The 22320-nt window shown below is 40.7% G+C and overlaps 1 protein-coding gene across 1 annotated transcript in view; it reads left to right on the forward strand.

Moving 5' to 3' along the window:
- Nucleotides 1–233: 233 nt before the first annotated feature.
- The window catches only part of ft (cadherin-related tumor suppressor fat), a 108955-nt gene continuing 86868 nt past the window's right edge, over nucleotides 234–22320 (forward strand). The window contains 1 exon segment of the mRNA XM_018448972.1: nucleotides 234–5402. Coding sequence (XP_018304474.1) covers nucleotides 234–5402 — 5169 coding nt within the window.

Consider the following 22320-nt stretch of genomic DNA (forward strand, 5'->3'; position numbering starts at 1 on the left):
TCATAAGGAGATCGATGATCCTGACCCTTCTCCTGGGACTACTGTTAGTGGTGAACCAAAATGGCGGCCAGGTCGTCGGCCAGGACGCGGCGGCGACGGCGACGGCGACGGTGGCAGTGGCCACGTCTAATGACTACTTTACTTTGCGTAACCTACCTCAAAGAGTCACGCGGTTAGTACCACGAAGGTCACCAATGTTGCCGCAGGATAACACTGCGGCGATGGGTCTGGCGATGCAGAGTAGAGCGGTTGACACGCGGGTTCAACTCGAGATTAGGGAGGGCGAGTCCAAGGGTACCATAGTCGGCACGATACCAGTGAAGCCTGACTTTACTTACAGGTTCAATGAGCCACCCCAGGAATTCGTACTCGATCCAGAGACTGGCAAGATAAGGACGGCCATGGTTCTCGATCGCGAAGCTCTCAGCAGCGATCGGTTCGATTTAGTTGTGCTCTCGAGTCAACCGACCTATCCGATCGAAGTGCGAATTTTGGTTCTTGATATCAACGACAATAATCCAGAATTTCCGGAGCCTAGTATCGCGGTTAGCTTCTCGGAATCGGCTGTGGCCGGTACCAAGCTATTATTGGACGCTGCGACTGATCGAGATACACCAGAGAATGGTGTGTTGGACGATTATTTTATCGTGGACGGCAATACGGATGACAAGTTCCGTTTGGAAGTTACTGGGGATCCTGGTGAAACGTCATATCTGCACCTCGAGACTACTGGCAAGCTGGACCGTGAGCAGGTGGAATTCTATTCGCTCAACATCTGCGCGCGCGATCGCGGCCGACCACCGCGACTGGGTTATCTGCTGGTGAACGTGACGGTGTTGGATGTGAATGATAACCCGCCCGTGTTTTCACAGAGCGACTACGTGGTAGCATTGAACGAAAGCGCATCAGTCGGCACCAAGGTGTTAACGGTGCACGCCACCGATAAAGATTCAGAAGACAATTCTAAGCTGACATATTATCTGCCGGACAATGAGCGCAAGTTCACAATCGATCCAGAAACTGGCATGATTATGACAGCCGAGCCGTTAAAATGTCCTCAACAACGTTGCACGGTGACACGTCCAGGCGGTGGTTGCCCTAAGAGTTGCGTCATCACAGTCTTCGCTCGCGATCATGGTTCGCCTAATCAAGACGGTCGTACTTACGTGACGGTAAACCTATTGGATGCTAACGATCACGATCCTGTTATCAAATTCAATTACTTTCCACCGAATGCGGGTTTTGCCACCGTCGATGAGAACACCGCCAAGGACTCGATCGTCGCGGCGGTAGCGGTGATCGATGATGACGAGGGTTTGAACGGTGAGACTAGCGTGGAGATACGTGCCGGTAATGAGTTGGGCCACTTTCGGCTCGAGGTTACAGAGAGCTTCGACATCGTGCGAGTCGACGGCCGATTGGATCGCGAGGAGATCCCCAAATATAATCTTACAGTGGTTGCTACCGATAAGGGCACGCCGCCCAGATCTGCTACGGCCTATCTCGTGATACACGTGAATGACGTCAACGATCACGAGCCGGTGTTTCAACAAAGCGAGTACTCGGCGGTATTATCGGAATTCGCACCGATTGGCAGTTTTGTCGCTAGCATCTCAGCTACGGACGCGGATTCTGGGTTGAACGCGCGAATTTATTACGAGTTCGGTTCGGGTAATGAGCAGAATTGGTTTGCCATCGATAGTGACACCGGTTTGGTTACCACTGTGGCTACCTTGGACCGTGAGGTACAAGGTAGCATCGAGTTACACGTATCGGCACGAGATGGTGGTCCGAATACTAAATACGCGTCCACGCATCTTAAAATAACGATTCTCGACGAGAACGATGAAGTACCACGTTTTCCCGAGGACGTCATCGAAATCGCGTTGTCGGAGAACACGGCGCCCTACAGTCTAATAGCTACTCTCACAGCTGTTGACAACGATCAAGGTACGAATGGTAGCGTTGCGTACAGCTTTCATTCTAGTGTTTCGCGTGATTATTCCAAGACTTTTGCTCTGGATGCTCTGACCGGTCAGTTGACAACCATGACTACTCTGGACCGAGAAACCATAGCAGAATACAGACTTTTAGTGATAGCAAAAGATCAAGGCACGCCAGTACAATCTTCGACTGCTACCGTGGTGCTAACATTACAGGATGCCAACGATAATTCGCCGATCTTTTATCCTTGGAAATATCTAATGTCCATCTCCGAAGATATTTCAGCAGGTACGACAATAGGTAAAGTGACGGCGACTGACGCAGATGCTCGAGAGAATGCTCAGGTGAAATACACTCTGGAATCCGGCGGCGAGGGTCTCTTCGTAGTGGAGGAGAGAACCGGTGAGATTGTTCTGCAAGGTTCTCTACGGGCTGCGCATAAGACTCTTTATGAGTTAATAATCTCAGCGAAGGACATCGACAATCAGGTGGCAGCCAGGAATGCTGTAGTAGAGATTATACGCGAGGAAGATCTGGAGCACCTCGAGTTCGACACTTACAACGGCTATGAGTTTCGTGTTCTTGAAGATCACGGGGATTGCGATTACGTTACGTCTGGTAATCGGGAGATTGGCTCGGTACACGTTACGCAATACGGCAACACGGGTAAAGTGAGCTATGCTATAGTATTTGGTGATCCTAAGGGTAACTTCAGAATCGATGAGAATACCGGCATCATCAGCACCACTGGCTGCCTGGATCGTGAGCGTCTCTCTTATTACAGCCTACAATTGTCAGCGCGTACCAATCTCGCGTACGGCCAAACAATCGTTAATATTACAGTGCAGGATGTTAACGATAATCCTCCGAAGTTTCCCAGGGGCGAGTGGGGTGACGAGATTCTACAGGAGAACGCGGCGGTGGGACAGGAAGTGTGCCTTGCCCGGGCCAGAGATCGCGACATCGGCGCCAATTCCAGGATTGTTTATTCGTTAACACATAATCCAGACGGACAGTTCAGAGTCGCCGAAAACTCTGGCATTATCTATCTGAATAAACCAATTCGTGTACCGCCTGGTACAATCCTCCATCTAGAGGTGACTGCGACTGATTCCGGCAGACAACCACTGTCCGCTCAGTACCAAGTTCGAGTCACGATCGAAGATGTCAACGATCATACACCAGTTTTCCGATTGAGCAGCTATGAGACTTCACTATCAGAATCTACGCCAGTCAACGAACGTTTCTTTTCGCTAACAGCTCAAGACGCAGATCTCGGCAACAACGGCAGGATATTATATAGCATTACCGATGGCAATGCGGAGGGCCGCTTCGGCATCTTCCCGGATGGCCAGTTGTATGTGAAAAATGAGCTTGATCGCGAGGAACGAGACTATTACGCGCTCGAGGTTACTGCATCTGATCAGGGTAGCCCATCACGGAGCTCTGTGGTCCCGGTGGTGGTACACGTGATTGATGAGAACGACAACGCGCCCGAGTTTACCAATAGTAGTTTCAGTTTTCATCTACGCGAAAACGAGCCGCCTGACACCTTCGTCGGCAAGTTGCTGGCTACTGATCGCGACGTTGGTCGTAACGCTGATCTCATATTCTTACTCCCGCTCATTCAGAGTGATTTCGTGGTCGATCCAAGGAATGGTTTCATCAGATCACAGCACGTATTCGATCGTGAACTCTTAGTAACCAATACTAGCAGCAATTACATCAATTTGGAAGCCACTGTTATAGACAATGGCATTAATCGCTTGCGTGACCGCGTCAAGGTCACCATCTATATCACCGATATTAACGACAATGTGCCACAGTTCCAACGTCTACCTTATCGGGTACAAGTGAGCGAAGGTGCCGCGATCGGCACGCAGCTGCTAAGAGTCTACACGACCGACGCAGACGAGGGCTTGAACGGAGATGTGTTCTATTCGTTGGAGGACGGCAATCAACATGGCCATTTCATGATAGACGAGGCCACCGGGCAAATCTCGCTGATGAAGGAGCTTGATCGTGAAATGTCTGATACCTACGTGCTGACTGTTGTGGCACACGATGCTGGTTTGGAGATACGATTGTCATCTAGCGCGACTGTTCATATCGAAGTGCTCGATGAGAACGATAACGTGCCGTTCTTCGTCGACAACAAGTCGAGAATTTCTGTGCTGGAGACTATGCCAATCAACACCGAGCTGTTGCGTTTCAAGGCCACCGACAACGATCTCGGACCCAACAGCGAATTGGCATTCGCTATATCGGCCGGTAATAAGAGAGACACGTTCTATATTGATCCGCTGACCGGTATTCTATATCTGAGAAAGCCACTTGATTACGAAGAGCAGATACGTTACACGCTTAACATCACATGCAGCGATGGAGGTCATCCACGGCTCAGTTCGGTCACTAGCCTAATCGTCGAGGTGATCGACACCAACGACAATCCGCCGGTGTTTCCAAACACTGCAATAGTACGTCAGATACGCGAGGGTATCCTCGTGCGAACGCCGATTGTCACCATTACCGCCGAGGATCCAGATTCAGGTGATAACGGAGTGGTTAGCTACTCGATCCTTAGCCAGGAACCGCAGGATCAGATGCGACGTTTCGGTATCAATCCATCGAGTGGTGTGATCCATACGTTGCTTCCAATTGATCGCGAAGAGGTGGATACTTTCAATCTGGTGGTGGTCGCTACCGATCAAGCACAACCACCAAGTGCACGGTTGTCTGCCGAGAAACAAGTGATTGTGTTCGTCGAGGATATCAATGACAACGCGCCAATCTTCGTTAGTATGTCGGCGGTAGTGTTACCGCCTCTGAGGGCTGGCAACTTCAACTATCATCAGACCGAAGATATTCAGATCATGCAACTGCTGGCTCGTGATCTTGACTCTAGCACTAACGGCCTGGTGACGTATGAATTACTCCGTTCTAGCGTCAACTATTCGAACATGTTCGAGGTTTATCGTAACACCGGTGAGCTCATTATGAAACTTCCGCAATCATCCTCAAAAGGTAGTCTCTTCGAACGAGCTTCCTTCAAATACCAAGTAGGTGTCCGAGCGACGGACGAGGCGGTCCAGGCGGAGCGTCGTTCGTCTGAGACTTACGTGACCTTGATCGTGCCGGGCGAGGACGGCGACGATCAGCCGATTTGGGAGCATCAGGGTCAGATTGAAGGTAACGTTTATGAGAACGAGCCGATCGGCACGAGTATACTGCGCGTGAGCGCGTGTAGTCGTCAATCCAATATCGAGCTCGAGTATTACGTGACGAACGTGACCGCCGGCGACGGGCCCCAAGTTGATCGGCTATTCGACATCGACACGAAGACCGGTGTGCTGTCCACCGCGGCCCAACTTGATCGTGAGACCGGCGTCCAGTGGTACGAGGTGGAGCTATACGCCATCGGCATCGGCGGCACCAAGCCCAGTACGACGTCCACCAAAGTAAGTCCGTACCGCTTGGCTTTTTGATTGATCGTCCCGGTGATATTAATGATGCTTCCTTCGTCGGCTCCTGAAAGATATTCGGTGCTTTTTGTGTGCCGTGCCACTTCCTCGTCCCGCGCGCTCGCCCCGCGTAATGTAATTTCTCGATTGCCGGATAAGACCTCTTCTCGCGAAGCGGGTGAGTGAACGGGTGAGTCAGGATTGTCGTTTGAGATACCCATTGAGATACCTGTTTTTTATTTCATAGATAATTTTTATACATTTACTTTTTCTAAACTGTGCAGATGCTAATGTAAATAATTAAAATATACACACACATATATACATATATATGTGTTAATAGCAATATATGTCTCTTTTTTGTGTATATAATTATATATTGCATTCGAATTTTCCGGAGAAGCAAAAGGAATAAAATTGCAGTTATATTATGTATTGTATAATTACATGTGTGTACGTAACTGTAATTATTTTTATTTCTGCTTCTTCGAAAGATTCGCATTCAATATATAAGAATAAACTATTAATAAATTAATTCTCACTTTTAATGAGAATGCCGCATGGATTCGGGGACACGTACACTCTCTCTGAGATTTAGTTTTTCTATTTCATGTACTTTCGTATTACCGTTATAATTAAATGTACAGTAAGCTGATTTGTGAAACACAGACAATAATTTTACGCTTATGATTGATTATTCAAAAGATATTAATGATGTATCAGATATGGAAGGGAACTTTATTAAATCGGATGTGTATACGGACATGTGTAATTTCTGAACAAATTGCTAAAATACATTTCCTTAAACATTGATGTTATTGATGCGAAACATAAATATTACAATTATCAATTATATATATCGACTTTTAATGTTTATTTAAATATTCTTTATTTGTTATATAATTTATTACATATAGTTATATCTTATAAAAAAAGTAATAATAATTTATAATTTAATTTTTGAGACGCAGTTTTCTTTAAGCTCTTAAGGTTCGTATAGAAAGAGTAGACAATAGCGAGAAATTTGTGATACAAAAATGACTTTTAATACATTTTGATTCATATATCACACTCAAGGATAGCAGTTAATAATCAATAGTTACAAGAGGAGTTTTGATACGATATTATTACTGAAAAAATTACAACTTTTGGGAGCGGAGGATTTCACTATTAATCTTATCTCTATTCATCTTTTCTTTGGACGCTATTTCCGCGTTCATTAATTTCTCCTTCTCACTCTCGATGACATAATAATTAGAGCGACAACGTATACGCGCCGCGTGTCTTTCACCAGACAAGCGATAATTCGACTGACTGAGAATTGTGTTACGCAACAATACCCTTAATGCAATTAAAGCCGACGATAGAGTGATACACAGAGAGATAAAAGGAATGAGAAAGAGAGAGAAGTGACGAAGGGAGTAAGGAAAAGAGAAATCTTTGGAGATGAGAAGCGATGGATGGAAGGACCAACACGCGCACGGGGAAAAGGACGTGTTCCTCTCGATAGCGAGAGAAAGAGGAGGTAAAGAAGGAGGCGAAGAAAGAGGAGAAGGAGTGGACAAGGTGGAGGAAGAGGGGGAGGAGGGGAGATCGTGAATACGAACGGTTTACAGCCGGTTCAGTGCTGCATAAATAGGGCTTAGGACCCGGGACGTTTTCTCAAATTACAGGGCGCGTTTCAAATTTATACGAAAGCACCACACCGCGCCGCCACCGCCACCGCTACCACCGTCGCCGTCTGGTCTCGTTTTATTAGAACGAAGCATATCCTAATTAATTCGAGCTTTTTTACTCTGCACTTGTACAGGGTGTCTCACAATTTGCAATCTTGTCTTTATAGTGATAGAATTTTAAAGCAATTTGGCTATTCTTCATCGAAGATGTCGAGATATTAATAGTTTGAGAAAAGCAGCTGGATGATAGAATTGTGTATCTCGTTTTTAAAAATAATTTTAGTAATAAAAATTAAAATTTTAACATCTTTTTTTTTTTTAAATGATATCAAAATAAAATTACATTTTCCTATTAATCTATCAGTTCATTACAGAAATTTATTAAGGTATCTCTTTTATTGTGCATCAATTAAATGATTTTTAACATATTTTGTAATGAATTCTTTACTCTTAAATCTTGACGAGGAATTTTTGAAACTTTGATTAAATTTTCTCCTTACAACATTTAATTTAAATTTATTGATCTCATTCTTCTGCTATTTAAATTTTCATAAATCTGGATTTAGAGAAAGCCGTAGGCTTAAGGATTAACCTTAAGCAAAATTATTCTATTCTGTTTTTACTTTGCGTAAGGGATTACCTAGAAAATCGGGAATCTTTCGAAATCGATATTCACATGGTACCGATATTCCATTCGCGCTCCTGCCACATCTTGGAATTGGAGGGCAGGGAAACGGTGGATGGCGAGAGACGAGGAAAAAGAGACGGTTGTAACGGGAGAGAAAGAGAAAGCGAAAGAGAGAGCGGGAGAGGAATAAACGACAAGATGAACCGCGTGCCAGGAAATCAACTCGGATTCGAGTTCAGGCCTCTGGCTCTCTCTTTCTCTTTCTCTCCTCTCTCTCCCGGTAGTTCGAAGACTTGAGAAAAACTTGATCTCGGATGAGCGAGCGCAGCCCTTACCTTTGCGCTCGCGCGAGCGCCGGGGCCTTAGGACCGCTGAGAAGCGCACAGTCGGTCCCATCTCTACCCCTGGTGTGCGTCAACGCCGCTTTATTTCTGAAGATCCTTTCCTCTGTCCTTCCCCCCTCCCTCCATTTCTTTCAAGCCGCCTACCGTCGCCCTTGGCTTCTCTTCGTCTTCGTCTACACATTTATTTCTCTTCTTCTTAAATTTAATCTTTTATTTGGTAATGTTGTTTTCGAGAAACATGATTCTTTTATATTGTACTTCATGTACCGCCTTTTGCTATTATATGATGAAGTTCCAATCGATGTTGCTGTCGAGGTAACAAACAAAGAGTTGGTTTCTCTTAGCTTGAAAAAAGTTTGTAGAAGTCAGCTACAAAAAAATTGAATAAATATAAAGGATTACAAATATTTTCTTCGAATTCCCTTTAAATAGACACCGAGTTCTAGTTTGAGATTATATGTTTTTAACTGCAATCGAAAAAATGTCTTTCAGATTTCGTCCTATTCAAATAAAATCATAAATAAAACAAACTGATACATCTATATAGCAATTACTGGTTTATGAAAACCAATAAAAATTGAATTTTTGATAAAAACTTTTTTTTTCTCGAAAAATGATATATAATTTTAGCAATTTGTCTTAATATAAAAAGCATACCTTCTCTTTAATATTACTGATTATTTACGAATTATGATTCCAATGCTCCTAAAACCTCAGTCTCAATATATGTAATAATGTAATAAATAGCATCTCTCTTTCTTTTTCCGTCTCTATTTCTCTTCCTTTCCTCTCGTCGTATCTTTTTCTTCTCCCACCTTCATCATTCGCTATGGGATCCACGACTCTTCGGGAATCGCCGACTCTGCAGTTCGGACGTTTTTGTTCCGCTTTCGGGGCTCGTTCTTTTCTGGTCTCGCGCACCGCGCGTCTTCGTGGCCTCCCCGGGGCCGTCCGAGGGCCCGGGTCCTTCTCGGGCTACTTCTCCCCCGCGCTCCCTTACGGGCCAAAACTGTCCTCTTTTTCGTCGCACGGACGGCATCATCGGGCTTCATCCACGTCGACAGCTTTTTGTCCGGTCCCCGAAGATCACGGCGGGGTTGTGAAGGCGGCATACGGAGTCATACCGACGAAACACTCAAGCAACGCCCTTTGTCTAACCCTTTGTGCGACGGCATTTCTATCTGCGAAGGCCGCGCTTCCCACGAAGCGTGACTTCAATTATCGCGCAATGGGGTTCGCGTCTGGGTCCAGAGACGTACGGCGAAGTATATATCCCGCGATGCCGCTGCGCCGATGACTTCAACGCACGTGTGTTCAGCGTTCGTGCCTGGAGTCCCCTGTAACGCAATAATTTTCTGCTCACGCTGGATATACTCGACTTCGAGATCCATTAAATATACAGGGTGCTCCGGAATTCTACCAGATGTTCTTCTAATCTCTCTCGCCAATTTAGTAACATTTTTTACCGTTTTTCACGTTTAACCTTGTTGCATCTTTAAAAACAAGTTACAAATTAAAATTCCATGAATGGATAAAAGCCATTTGAACTTAAATTCTATTGAATATTATATTACCATTGTTTTTTCTATCCTAAAGTTTATCGTATATTCTTTATTTTCAATATTTTTAGAAATTACAAATATTACGATATTCTTGTTGAACAAATGAATTGACCAGAGAACCTATAGCGACAAGAATTTCCAAAATATACAAAAAGAAAAATAACATCGTTGGTTTTTTTATAACTTCTTAAAACCGTTAGATGATCATGACGTGTCATAGTTATATTAGTTTAGAATCGGTTAAGAAGTTAGTTGAAGTCACGACGTACTATCACGCGTTTGTTGTGTTCGAACGAGAACGTCGACAAGAAGTAAGTGGCACGTCATTTAATTTAAGGAAGTGGCTGCGGACGTGATGTTAACGTATGTCATGAAGGTGTAAGATTCGAATCGCTAACCCACACGTCCGTCCTCACCAGCCACGGGTGGGTTCCACGCGAAATGTAGGCGTGATACTCATTTTTCCAGCCGATAAATTTATCTACAGACGGGACGGAACGAACGAACATAATGTCGGCGCTAACGTACGCGCGCGAGAGCGGGAGCGTCTAATAATAGCCGGCAATAATTACGTCGACCGTCGTGATTAATAATGCACGGTTAAACGCGTTAAACCCCGCAATTAACTCTTTCTATTTCGCGATCTCGCGCGGTCGTTACGCGATCGCTTCAACTGTTTGTAGATTATTTGTTATCCGTTACATTGCGCGAGAGCGATGCGAAGGTATAAACTACCCCTGTGTGACGTGGTCCATAAAATGACAGTTCACACGTGATTTAAAAGCCTCAATCAAGAGTCTCTTTCATATTGAAAGCTAATGGAAACAGAAGCGAGATCGAATTGAGCTGAATTAAATAAGGTTAAGAGAGAGAAAGAGATTAAAATAAAATACATTAAATTTTTATCGACATGATGTTATATGTCAAGCAAGGAATTTTTAATTCGTTTTAATGATTCTCGTAATTTTTCTACATTAAAGCACTCTTTAGTAATAACTCAATAATATTTCATAAACTTTTTTTATTTCTCTCTTTTTATTATTAACCTAGTTTCATTTATTTTTCAGAGGAACAAAAGATGTATAAAATAAAAAGAGATTTCGATAAACATATTTTGATAAAAACCAGGTCTTGTTAATATTATCAGGAAAATTGATTGGTCGCGTTTGTCTGTTATATTTTTACGATAACTATCTAAATTCCATGTAGTTATTGAACGATATTTACATGTCTCTCTCTGTTTCTCTCTCCTCTCTCTCTCTCTCTCTCTCTCTCTCTCTCTCTCTCTCTCTCAATTCACTTTATCACTATGTATCAATATCGAGATACAATCAGACGTTTGTGGCATGCGACGTTTAACTGGACTCGAAATCTCGCTCGTTAGTTAAATATTACGATTGTCATTTAATATTTCTGTATCCTGATCGGATGGAAAAAATCAATCTCTTTCCATATGGCACGTCCGTTATAAAAAAAAAGAAAAAAGAAAAAAAAGCGTTCGCGAATTTGCAATTTCTACTTAATTATTTAAGACGTTTTTACTGGCAATTAATTATACTCAGATATGATCTCATATCTGTATCTGCTCGCGGTCGCGACTTTTCGGTGCCGCCTCTCACGTATTAGCAAACCATCAGCTACTGATTCGACCAGTTGATGTCTCGATCATCCGTCATCTCCACTTTAATTTGAGTACGTGTGACCTTCTCGCAGTACACGATCAAAAAATAAATGATAAAGCGCACGAAACTGTTGAATCGTCATTTATTATAATTTCTTGTCAGTGGCAGTTTTCAATATTTGCTAGAACAGACATATTTTATATATTTCTGTGTGTATTACGGTGTCGGTTTTTGAAAAAGAGAAAGAATTAATTAAAACTTCATTTTCACTGTTTAAGCGATTTAAAAATTGTTTCATTTTGAATGGGCGTACTTTTGTAAAATTTTTAACAAGTCAGGAATAGCCTTTTTATTTAATGCTGTCAATCAATGAAGTCTTAAATACATCCTAGATGATACTTTTGCACATATAAAACTTACGAGAACGAAAATATTTTACTTTTGATAAATATAATTATAATGTTTAATTTTATATATTAAAATTTCATGATCGTTATTAAATAACGATCATAATATTGCTATAACAAATACAGTTATAACATTTAATTTCTTGTTAGAGTTTTATGAGCGTTATTATATAATAGCTTCAAGTTTTCTATGAAGAAGGATATAAAGAAGGATATTAAGTTAGTAAACGTGCATCCCTGAAACTTCAAGAAATTTAAAAACAGATTTGAGTTCGTCGGTGGTATGATTGTACAACTTCCCGTCCACTTTCGTGTCGCCAGTATTCTAGTTCTTATCGCCGTTACTTGTTCCGTTGTCGGTCCCGCACAGAGAATAGCAGCGTTCGGTCATCTATCTGTTAATGAACCCTCCCAGCGGCAGGTTTTATGACGCGGATTATAGAGAAAACGAACAAATTTCCGATGATACATTTATACAGTGCGCGCACGCTGCGCTCGATCCGACTTACGACGGCCGGGATAAAGAAAGAAACGCGGGAGAGATGGCATCTTTAATGCTACGCTAATCTACTCTTGCTCATCATCATCATCCACCGCCGCCGCCGTCGTCGCCGCCACCGCCACCACCACCGCCACCACCACCGCCGTCGCCCTCTGTCCGTCTGTCTCGTCGCGCTGTTGTTCGCCCGCTCGTAATCACAATCGTCATCCCGCTCATTTTTCAACGTCTTCTTTAGAAGGGCACAGCAAGAAAAAGAATCGGAACTGGACAGGGCAGGGAGAGAAATCGAATCAGCGGGTGTGAAGTATAGCGCGTGTGGAAGTGTGTTTCTTGGCTGCTTATCACCGGAGCTGATAAGCCGAGTTGGAATTCGTCTCGATTTGCGGAAATTCGAAACAAGATTTAAAAATAATAAATAAATTTTACGTTCTATGTGATCAAATACGTATACAAGTTTAAGAAACGAATTATAGATTTTATAAATACAATAAAACGCGAACGTTTCATTAATATCTATTCTCATAGAAATTTAATATCATACTGACCAATTAATCACTTAGGTATTTTCAGTATTAAAAATACTATAATATTGTTAATATCGCTTTGAATACTAAAAATAAGCGATTAATTGGGCAGTACTGGTATTAAATTTCTAATAATGTACTTAATCAACTTTGCGCACTTTGCTAGATATTGGCTTACGTTATGTGAACAATCATTCATGTTAGTGCCTATAATACTTGTTAATGTTGGCAGCGTCGTCTGGAGCCGCCTTTAGATATACGTGGGAAAATATTCGCGAATGTTCAAATGATATCAGTTAATTGAGCAAATGTATTCACGACGACGCGACGCGAGGAACTCGTACAGTATAAAAGTTTGCAGCAACATTGCAACGTTTCTGTGTTATTGCTGAAACGTTGTTACTGGTATAATTTGTGTTATGTGTGGGGTATATCGTAGAAAAAAGATAGTTTCCTTTTTAGAGAGCGGCGAGCAGCTATGATACAGCATCGGCAACGTCTAATATCTCGTGATATACCCCCGGACTCGATCGTTGGGGAATGCAGATCTTAACGTCGATAGATTTTTCAAGGCCGACATTTTTGACGGATTCGACGGCCGGGTTTCGCGACGGTGCACGTATGGCTGAAATATTATTCCCGCTCCGGGCCGGACCGGATCGGGCCGGGATTGTCGCCGTGGAAGTACTCGCAGCGGGACGCAACAGCGACTTCGAGATTCGTCTATTGAAATCATACGAGGCGTCTGCCACGCCGCGCGCACAAAAAGGACGAAATTCCAGAACCGCATACCGTTTCTCCATGGACCATCGTTCGAGGGAATATCTCCCCAAGATCTTTCGCTCTCTTTCTCTGTCTCCTTCTCTGTCTTTCTCTTTTTCTCTATCCTTCTCTTTTTCTCCCGCTGGCTCCATCAAAGGACCTCCACTTCTACTGCCACTCAGCTCATCTGAAAACGCGCGGGCACATTGTATTGCCCATAATCTCTACCTGCTTGTTCCTCTCCCTTGGACACTTCGATGCAAACACTCACCCGCGCCTCTCAGCCAGGTACAAGCGAGACACCTCACTAATTCGTCGGTGATCTGACGAATCCCGCGATTACGGCCGGCGATGGAGAACCCTTTGTCGATCTGTGTTACATTTATAAATAGGTATATCTCTATAGTGTCAGTCTCTCTTTCTCTCTGTTTCCTTCTGTCACTGGGACATTTAGATATTTGCTGCTATACACGTAATAACTTATAATTTTTAATTAGTAACACATGGATACGTATAAAGAAAAAAGAAGTAATATATATATATATATAAAATGAAAAATGTGGGAATTATATAAATACGAGAAACAAAAAAAAATCAGTTTTGCGTTTATTGTCGTGTGTTGTGATTATTCTACGTGAAAAGAATATACATTTGTCGCTTAAGTTTCAGCATATTTTCCGTTTATGAAAATGTAATATAAAAAATAAAATATGAATACAGTTTGCATGTATTATATTCTTTAATTTATTATTTTCACTAAAATTGAAAAAAGAATTTATTTTTTTAGATTTCTTATTTCTCAAAGCCTATCTCTCCTTGGATAATAAAAACAAAACTTTTAGCATTTTGTCGATAAGTTCTTCAAGTGTGTGTGTGTGTGTGTGTGTGTGTGTCTTAATAAAAAACTTGTGTGTAATTTGATGCTTAATTTCTGCGAGAATATTATTCACATAATGTTTTCTTAAATGTTTATTAGTGTCTAATATAAAATTTGAAATTGATATTTCTTTCAATTGATGTACCTGATATTCATTTATTAAAGAAATTTATTCATAATTTTCTTTTATAATTATTTTTTAAATTTTTGACTTTATTGAATACTTTTATAACAAAAAATAAGAGAGTATATCATACTTCCACATAATTCCATATTTTATATATGAAAAGTGGAATTATTAGCAAAAAACTAAAACGTGCTGAAACGCTTGAAACTTTTGAGCGATGAAGTAGTCTTATGAAAAATGATAGAAAACTGTTACGATGAATAAGAAACTAATATTCTAATAATCTAAATTGTTTCAGGCTAAGATAAAAAATATTTAAATGTATATTACATAATTTGTTGACATTTATTACATGTAATATTACGTTGCGTCACGTGTTTCACAAGAACGCTTCGTACGTGTGCTGCAGGTCCCTATTATTCAAATCGCAAACCCGACGTGAAATCCAAAGTGCCCATCTGTCACAGTCGTGCGTGCGATATGATAGATATTTGAATATTAATCTCCCCCGTTTCGGAATGCTGTTCCCGCGCGCGAAACTGTCAGATTTGTCAAATCACGTTTGCCTGTTTCTCGCATCTCTCCGCTGGAATTAATTTCCATAACCCGCGCGGCGGAGTTCGCCTCTTACGAAATCCTCGCCGGCGAGGAGCATCTAATTGGCGAGCGCTTCGCTCCTTCTTTCACGTAACGGATTTTCGATTGCGCTCCTTAAATTCGCGCGGCTCGCAAAAAGCCGTGCCATCTCTTTTCCTCTTTCGCTCGCGACCACCGCATCGAGAAGATATACGCGCAGTAGAAGAAGCGATATCAGAGTAACCGCGAGCAACACAGCTCGGACATGTCGGCTGATTATTGCCAGACGCTAATGAGGGAAGCCGCAGACGTTACGTGCGCACATCCCAAATCAACGAGTAATGCGTGCCTTAATTAATTCGAAAACGGTACCGGCTATGTCACTGCGCCACGATGGCGGATGCTACGTGATCGTTTCCATCGGTATTCGAGAATATCGCAGTTATCGCAGTGTACGGTATTACAATGTTAATAATTATGATAGGTCCTGTAGTATCCGGTACGACATTTACGTTCGAATTAAGAAAAAAAAATCGGTAATTTTTACTGTGTTAAAAAATTAGAAAAAAATGCTGAATGAATCAATGATGGGAAAGGAGAGAGTCAATGTCGCTTCCTTATATGACCGTGATTATTAGCTGTGATATTACGTCGCAATGTAATTGTATTAATTTATTAGTTCGTTGGATAAACGACGTTGACAGCGTTATTTTAAAAATCTCTACTTATTTATCATTTATTAGATATATTATTAATTATATATAAATATAACATATAATAATAATAATAATAGAAGAGAATGTCATTTGTTTCCTTAAATAAGAATTATTGCCAGAATAAAATATTAATAAATAAAAATTCTTGCTCTCTCTCTCTCTTTCTCTCTCTCTCATAGCTACAATCGAGATAATCTCTGATAGAATATCTGATTCGACAAAAATGAGATATATGTTCTTTTTAGAACACGGTATTGCTATTTTTTTACATCTCGGCGGTTGTTGTGTCTCAAGAGATTTTATTTTTCAGCGAATATAAAAGAATGATTTACGACGTTTCGAGCTACACTTCCAATTCACGAATTTCCGATACAATCTCTTTTTTCGTGACTGCGTCTTTTTGTAGTTAATTCCGTGGCTATTTCCCGATATTCATTGTGTTCGTAATTTCTACCTGCTTGTCCATCTCGATCAGAGATTTGATACGAACACACCCATTATTGTACGGACACAGATTTTGTATCGATGGTCCAGGTATCGGATATTTTCTAACAAGAGGACAGTCCTTAATCCCGGTTTGTACGGTGCTAGATTTCGCAGCTGAAGCCCATTCACCATTGATTTTTACACGTTAGACTAAAATGTCTTGAGTCAAGACTCGTGCAGTCTTGTGAATGATTGGGTTCATTTTGTGGAAAGGACCATTCAATCGATATACGTTGAAAAGCTAAAAGGAAGATTAACCATTCAAGAAATTTTAAAGTCCAGAATTTTTAAATCCAAAGTTCAGAGTTTTAGTTTCGAGTTAACGTTCTAAAACTTGGAACATCCAAAATTCTATACAACTTTTGGTCACTTCGTGGAATTCGATAATTTATCCGTTCAAAATTTCAAAGTATTCGTAAGATTAGTGCTCAGAATCGAAAGCTATATAAGCATTTTAAAGGAATGAGGAGCAAATTCGAAGATTCGAAGAATTCTAAATTAAAAAGTGCCGAAAGATCGAAATCTCTGAGGTGACGTCGTTACAAGCCAACTTGGGAATCACTCATTACGCCACTATGACCAGCGAACAAGTTTTTACGAGCATCCGCCAGATTACAAGGGAATAAGGCGATCCGAAGCGAAACAGTTCTGACTTACATCTGTATCCTTATGTGATTTAAGGAATCGTGGCCGAGTGGTCGGCGATCGCGTATCGCCGAAAAAGTTTTGGATTACGGACATTATTCAATTAAGAGCTTGTTGTGCTTTTCAAAACGTTATTTGGATGGTGGTCTCGCCTTTCCTTTTTCTTCCTGAAAATTAGCAAATGAGTCCTCCGGCGACGAGAGGATACATTTTGCAGAAACGTTTATAAACCACGTACATTTGCTGAGCTCCATTTATTTGTGCGAAGGAAGTACTTTTTTCCTCTGTATAGCAAAAAATTAAGGTAGAGGCTAATAAATGAGTCATTTTTCGAGAAAATGATTCGTACACACTATTAAGTTTATAATGTCGAATTATACCCAACTTGAGTTATTTTTAATCATTTCTACAAATCGCCACTGCTCTTACTCAGTACGTCATTAATTTAATTAAAAATGTATTAAATTTAATTTTTATTATTTACTAAATATTATGTTAATATACAAGTGTTTACTTTGAAACTAACCACAGAAATGAATTAATTCACATTGAACACACATAGAAATTAATTGACACCTAAGGACATCTCGTTTAACTCTAACAATAAGTATGAGAAATACAAATGTAATGATCGTGTATTAATATGTAGAAAGATATAAAATATACATGTAAAATTAGGTAAAAATTCATACATAATCGTAACAATAACGCCGCAATTACGGATAGTTCTGTAGCGAAATGGCAATGTTCCGATCAATTCACCCTCACCCCTCATTTCATTTCGAGTTCGTTACAGTTGTCTCTCGTCACATCGTTGATTTTTTTCGCTAAATCAACTTTAATTACCCAGCCGGATCGACGGATGAAACGCACCGGTTCGTGCGCGACGACAACGATTCCGGGGATGCTCTCTTAAACGGTGCGGTGGAAAGAATGATTCCCCGAAGTCGGTATCTTTTCATAATCAGGCGACCTTCGCATAGTGATCATTCCTGGGAACTATGTCCTCGGTAAAATACTACTTGGCTGGTCCTCCGCTTTTTATCGCAGTTGGCTCAGAAGCGCGCGCTCGCTAATGACCGTCAGATACGGTGGTGCCCCGTCGTTTCGGGGGGGACCGAGCGGCACACGCATCCACCGATTTCGTCGAGGAGCCCTGTACTCGCGACGAAGAAACTCGCGCAAACTCGTCCGATTATGCTCGGCGTGCTCCTTTTGTCCCGATAAATCCGGACGAGACGCTTGAACAACGCCGCGTGATTATTCGCTAATTGTGGAAATTGTGCACCGGGTCCGCGAGCATAAAGACCTAATCTCGTCTGGTACTAAGTACTTGGGAATTTACGATCGTCATGTCGCGATATATTATACATCCTTGACGATATTCAATTCTCGCGCGCAGCGCGGTAGTGAATTTACGAGCTCGAGAACACTACACGTACACGACGTTTTTGCGTATATATATATATATATATATATATATAAAAGCGTGTTTATTGTAGGGATGTGCGATTTCTGGATCAATTTGCTGAAAATTCATTTTTTGCAAAAAGATCGCTTCGAAAGCGATTCCTTACAAAGAGATTGATTTAAAATAGCCCCTTTTAGTTCATCAATTTTTCGTAAAGATCGGTTTAAATTCTATTGTCGTTTGGGAAAATTGATCTTTTGGAGATCGGAACATCTCTAAAATTTCATATCAAAATTACATTTGTAATAATAACAATATTTTTATTACTGACTATGAAAATCCTGAGTTTTATTTGTTTCAAGAGTTCGATCTAGTTTCTAGTATTTTCCTCGCATATTTATCGAGATTCCAACGTGTCGTGAGGTAACAACTCGATCCAATTACTTTGCGCAATTCGTTCTGTACAGATTATATTAGAACGGTGGAAGTTCTCACGTAAGAATATATCATGATGTGAATTGAGATCTTCTGAACATTGAGGGGAAAATACAATCAATGTAGATTGGAAGTTACTAAGCCATTTCATATTCTAAAATTATTCCAGATGATCTGTAACTCAAAACGAACTTAGAATAGAATTCGATCTATAATTTTACATGTCGAATATAAATATAGATTGGAAAATCTTATGTCATAATTATAATGTGATATCAATTTCCGATTCAATATCAAGTTATGTATAAAAATTTGTTTCAGATTCTTGTCGTGGATTATAAACATTAAAATGAGTTTAACATCGACATTGGTTTCAGCGATATGATCGTATCTTCGGTGCAACCAAGTGCAACTTTAACTCGACTTTTCACGGTTAGATGAATCTTAAAGCGGCATATCCGCGTGTCATAACCGCGCGATATTTTATTCTTTCGGCACGTTATCTTGCATAAAATTGATATATCATGAGACTCACACGAATATACTTCGCATACGATCGCGATTATTTAATAAGCATGTGAAGGACGTGTTGTGAATCGGATTCAGTGATCGGCACCGCGTCAGCCGGTTTGCCGTGCTAGGATTTCACTCGGCTGCGAATCGCTTCTCACGTCCGAGCCTGTAATTAGTGGTTCGCAGATTGGTGCACGCGTCGTAAAGTACCGATCCGAGGAAATAAAATCATAACTTTCTTAACGCATTTTGCATAGAGGCAATTTCTGTTTCAGTAGCAACGATTGCGTCGTTACTTCCTTATTCCAGATTCGTCAATCAGGTAGCACCGCGATTTTATTATTGACTGAAATCATTTCGATCTTCGTTCTCTATCCAAGTACGTCTTACTTGTCACGTTATATTTTATTTACATATTTTCAAATCCTGGTATTTATTCATCTACCTTTTTATTTTACTCCTTTCATGTCAAGTAAATGTTTTACATTTTATAATCTTTTTTCCTAAGAAATATGTAAATAAAAAGTAGATATTAAAATAAATTTATTTCCGGTTTCGATTCCCAGCCAAAGTAATATTTTTTGCAATAAGATTATTAGCAGTTTTTCAGATAATTATTGATATCAAATAAAGTATGTAAGTTCTAGATGCTTATTAGCATAAAAAATTATTAAATTGCTTATTAATTTAATAAGATGATATTATACTCTGGTTCTGTTCATGGCGTTCTTAGATCGAAAAATATTTCAGCGCGCAGAATCTAATTGTATATAAATTCGCATAAGAAATATTTAAGCACTAAGATCTTGCTTTGACTGAATATAGGACTTTTCGTATTTAATTAAATTTATTTCATTTCGAAACTTCTTAAACGGAAAGATCACAAAATTTGCTTTTATACACACACACACACACACACATAATATTGTACGTGTATATATATATATATATATATATACGTTTCTCTCTGTCTACCAGCAGGTAGCGATGCGAAAGGAGACACGATCACGAGCATACGTGTAACGTAAAGTCAAATGACGCATGGCCCCCGGAGAGAGATTCGATTTCGGGTTTGGTTTGGGGCTCGGTCCAAAGTTCTACCGACTATCACCGAACCGAGCTGCTTGATTTACATTTATTTAGGACCTAGACAAACACTTGGGACACAAGGAACACGAATCACTACACGTCTACCGTGCTCCCGAGCAGTTTCATCTGTCGAGTTCCCCTTTCGCCTTCTCTAACCCCCCAATGCTGAAATCGTTGTATTCTCCTCGGATACCTTCTTTTCATCGTTGCGGACCGATTGCCGCGATTAATTCTGATTATAAATATATCGCGTTTGAAAAATAATATATTGACGTGAGGTTTAATCTGAAAATTTTAGAATGAAAGTTACTTAAGAATTATTTCGTCATCAAGCATCGAATTATTATTTATAAAGATTAAAAGATAAATTAAATGTGTGCGAGTTCTAATAGAAACTCTTTTTGTTTGTTTTTTGAGTTCATTGTAAAGATGTTCAATATTAGTATAACTGTAAATATCTTTTCGAAGAGATACTAGTTTTTCTTTGTATTTTTGAAAAAATTAGGGATATTCTTTGTATTTGCAGTTATCATAATTTTTTTCACTGATCAGCTGTTCGTATCTATGATCCGATGAAAAGTTCTGATTATTGGACAAATTCCATAGAAAGAGAATAATTTTCTGGAAGTTTTTTCTAAAAAATACACAATATTTTTAAGAAAAATATATAATCCCTTAAAAAATTGATTCAACACAATTTCTGGATCAAATTAGTCTTCTGTTCAAGCCTGAAATTTATGTCTCGTTAATTTATAGATAAATCTTCCTAGAAATTGTGTATATTGCTATATTATAATTTATAATCCATTCTTGTGTCCAAGAATTCCAATCTGCGTGTCTTTCCGAATAAAGTAGGGACCAACTGATATTACTTCGACAACTTATATAATGTTATTTGTTTTTACATTGAAAATGATCCGATCGACGTCGAAACGTTTATACGAATATTAAACATTCTTTATATTTTAATTGACTGGTAGCCCTTCTTTTATTTATTGATTGTGATATTATTATCATGTGCTGCTTATCATTAATTATTGTCAGCGAACTCTTAGATTTTCCGAAAAAGTTTTCCCAGCTATCTCGAATCCTTCTAACCGGTCATACATGGCTCCGCTTGATAGAGTACGACGTGCTCTTATCGCGTTTCTCACTCTTTCATGAGCACTCATCCGTCCGACGGTTTGTACGCCGCGCAGAGATGTCACCGTGAATTAGTGTTGGAGCGATCGGAAGGAGAAAGAAATGCGCGCCTGCCTTCTGTGTGAGGAATGCAGATAGAGAAGAAGGAAAAGGACGGCAGAGAACATAGAAAGGGAAAGAAGAAAGTAGAAAAAGGGGGGTAGAAAGAGGGAGAGAGAGGGAAGTTGCGTAAAGAGAACGCGTATGAACAGAAGTAGAGAAAAAACAGGAGAACTGGAGAGATATTCGAGACAGAGATGACTAATAACGAGAGAGAAAGGAAGAAGGGCGCCAAGGGCGAAAACAACAGAAAGGGTGGTAGTGCAATTGCGTTGTCCACAAGAGAGGAGAGAAGGATAGGAAAGAAAGGTGGAGGAGAAGAAAAACCAGGCACCGCCGACGGTGAGATTGACTAGGTTCGCGAGAACAAAACTCTTCTGGTCTCCGCTTCGCTCTGCTCGAACGAAGACGCGAGGATGAAGGACGAAGGCGCGACGAAAGCACGACGAGACGACGCACGATCAAGAGGAGAGTAAGAGTGCTGGCGAGTCGAAATTCTCTTGTGTCGAGGACTCTCAAAAGCGAGAGTGCGAGAGGTAGACAGAGAAAGAAATAGAAAAAAGAAAGAGCGAGAGAGAGAGAGAGAGAGAGAGAGAGAGAAGAGAGAGAGACGGCGGCAGAAAAGTGGATCTTCGTTTGTCTCCCTCATTCGAACGTCTCGTTCATTCCTCTCTTCTTCCTAAGTCAACTGCCTCGACGGCACAGTTACCGGTCTTGTACCATCTCGCGAGCACACCCTTCCTTGGATACACACTCTTTCTCTTTCCTTCT

This window comes from Mycetomoellerius zeteki, unplaced genomic scaffold (assembly GCF_001594055.1).
Source record: "Mycetomoellerius zeteki isolate Tzet28-1 unplaced genomic scaffold, Tzet1.0 scaffold228, whole genome shotgun sequence".
Lineage (NCBI taxonomy): Eukaryota > Metazoa > Arthropoda > Insecta > Hymenoptera > Formicidae > Mycetomoellerius > Mycetomoellerius zeteki.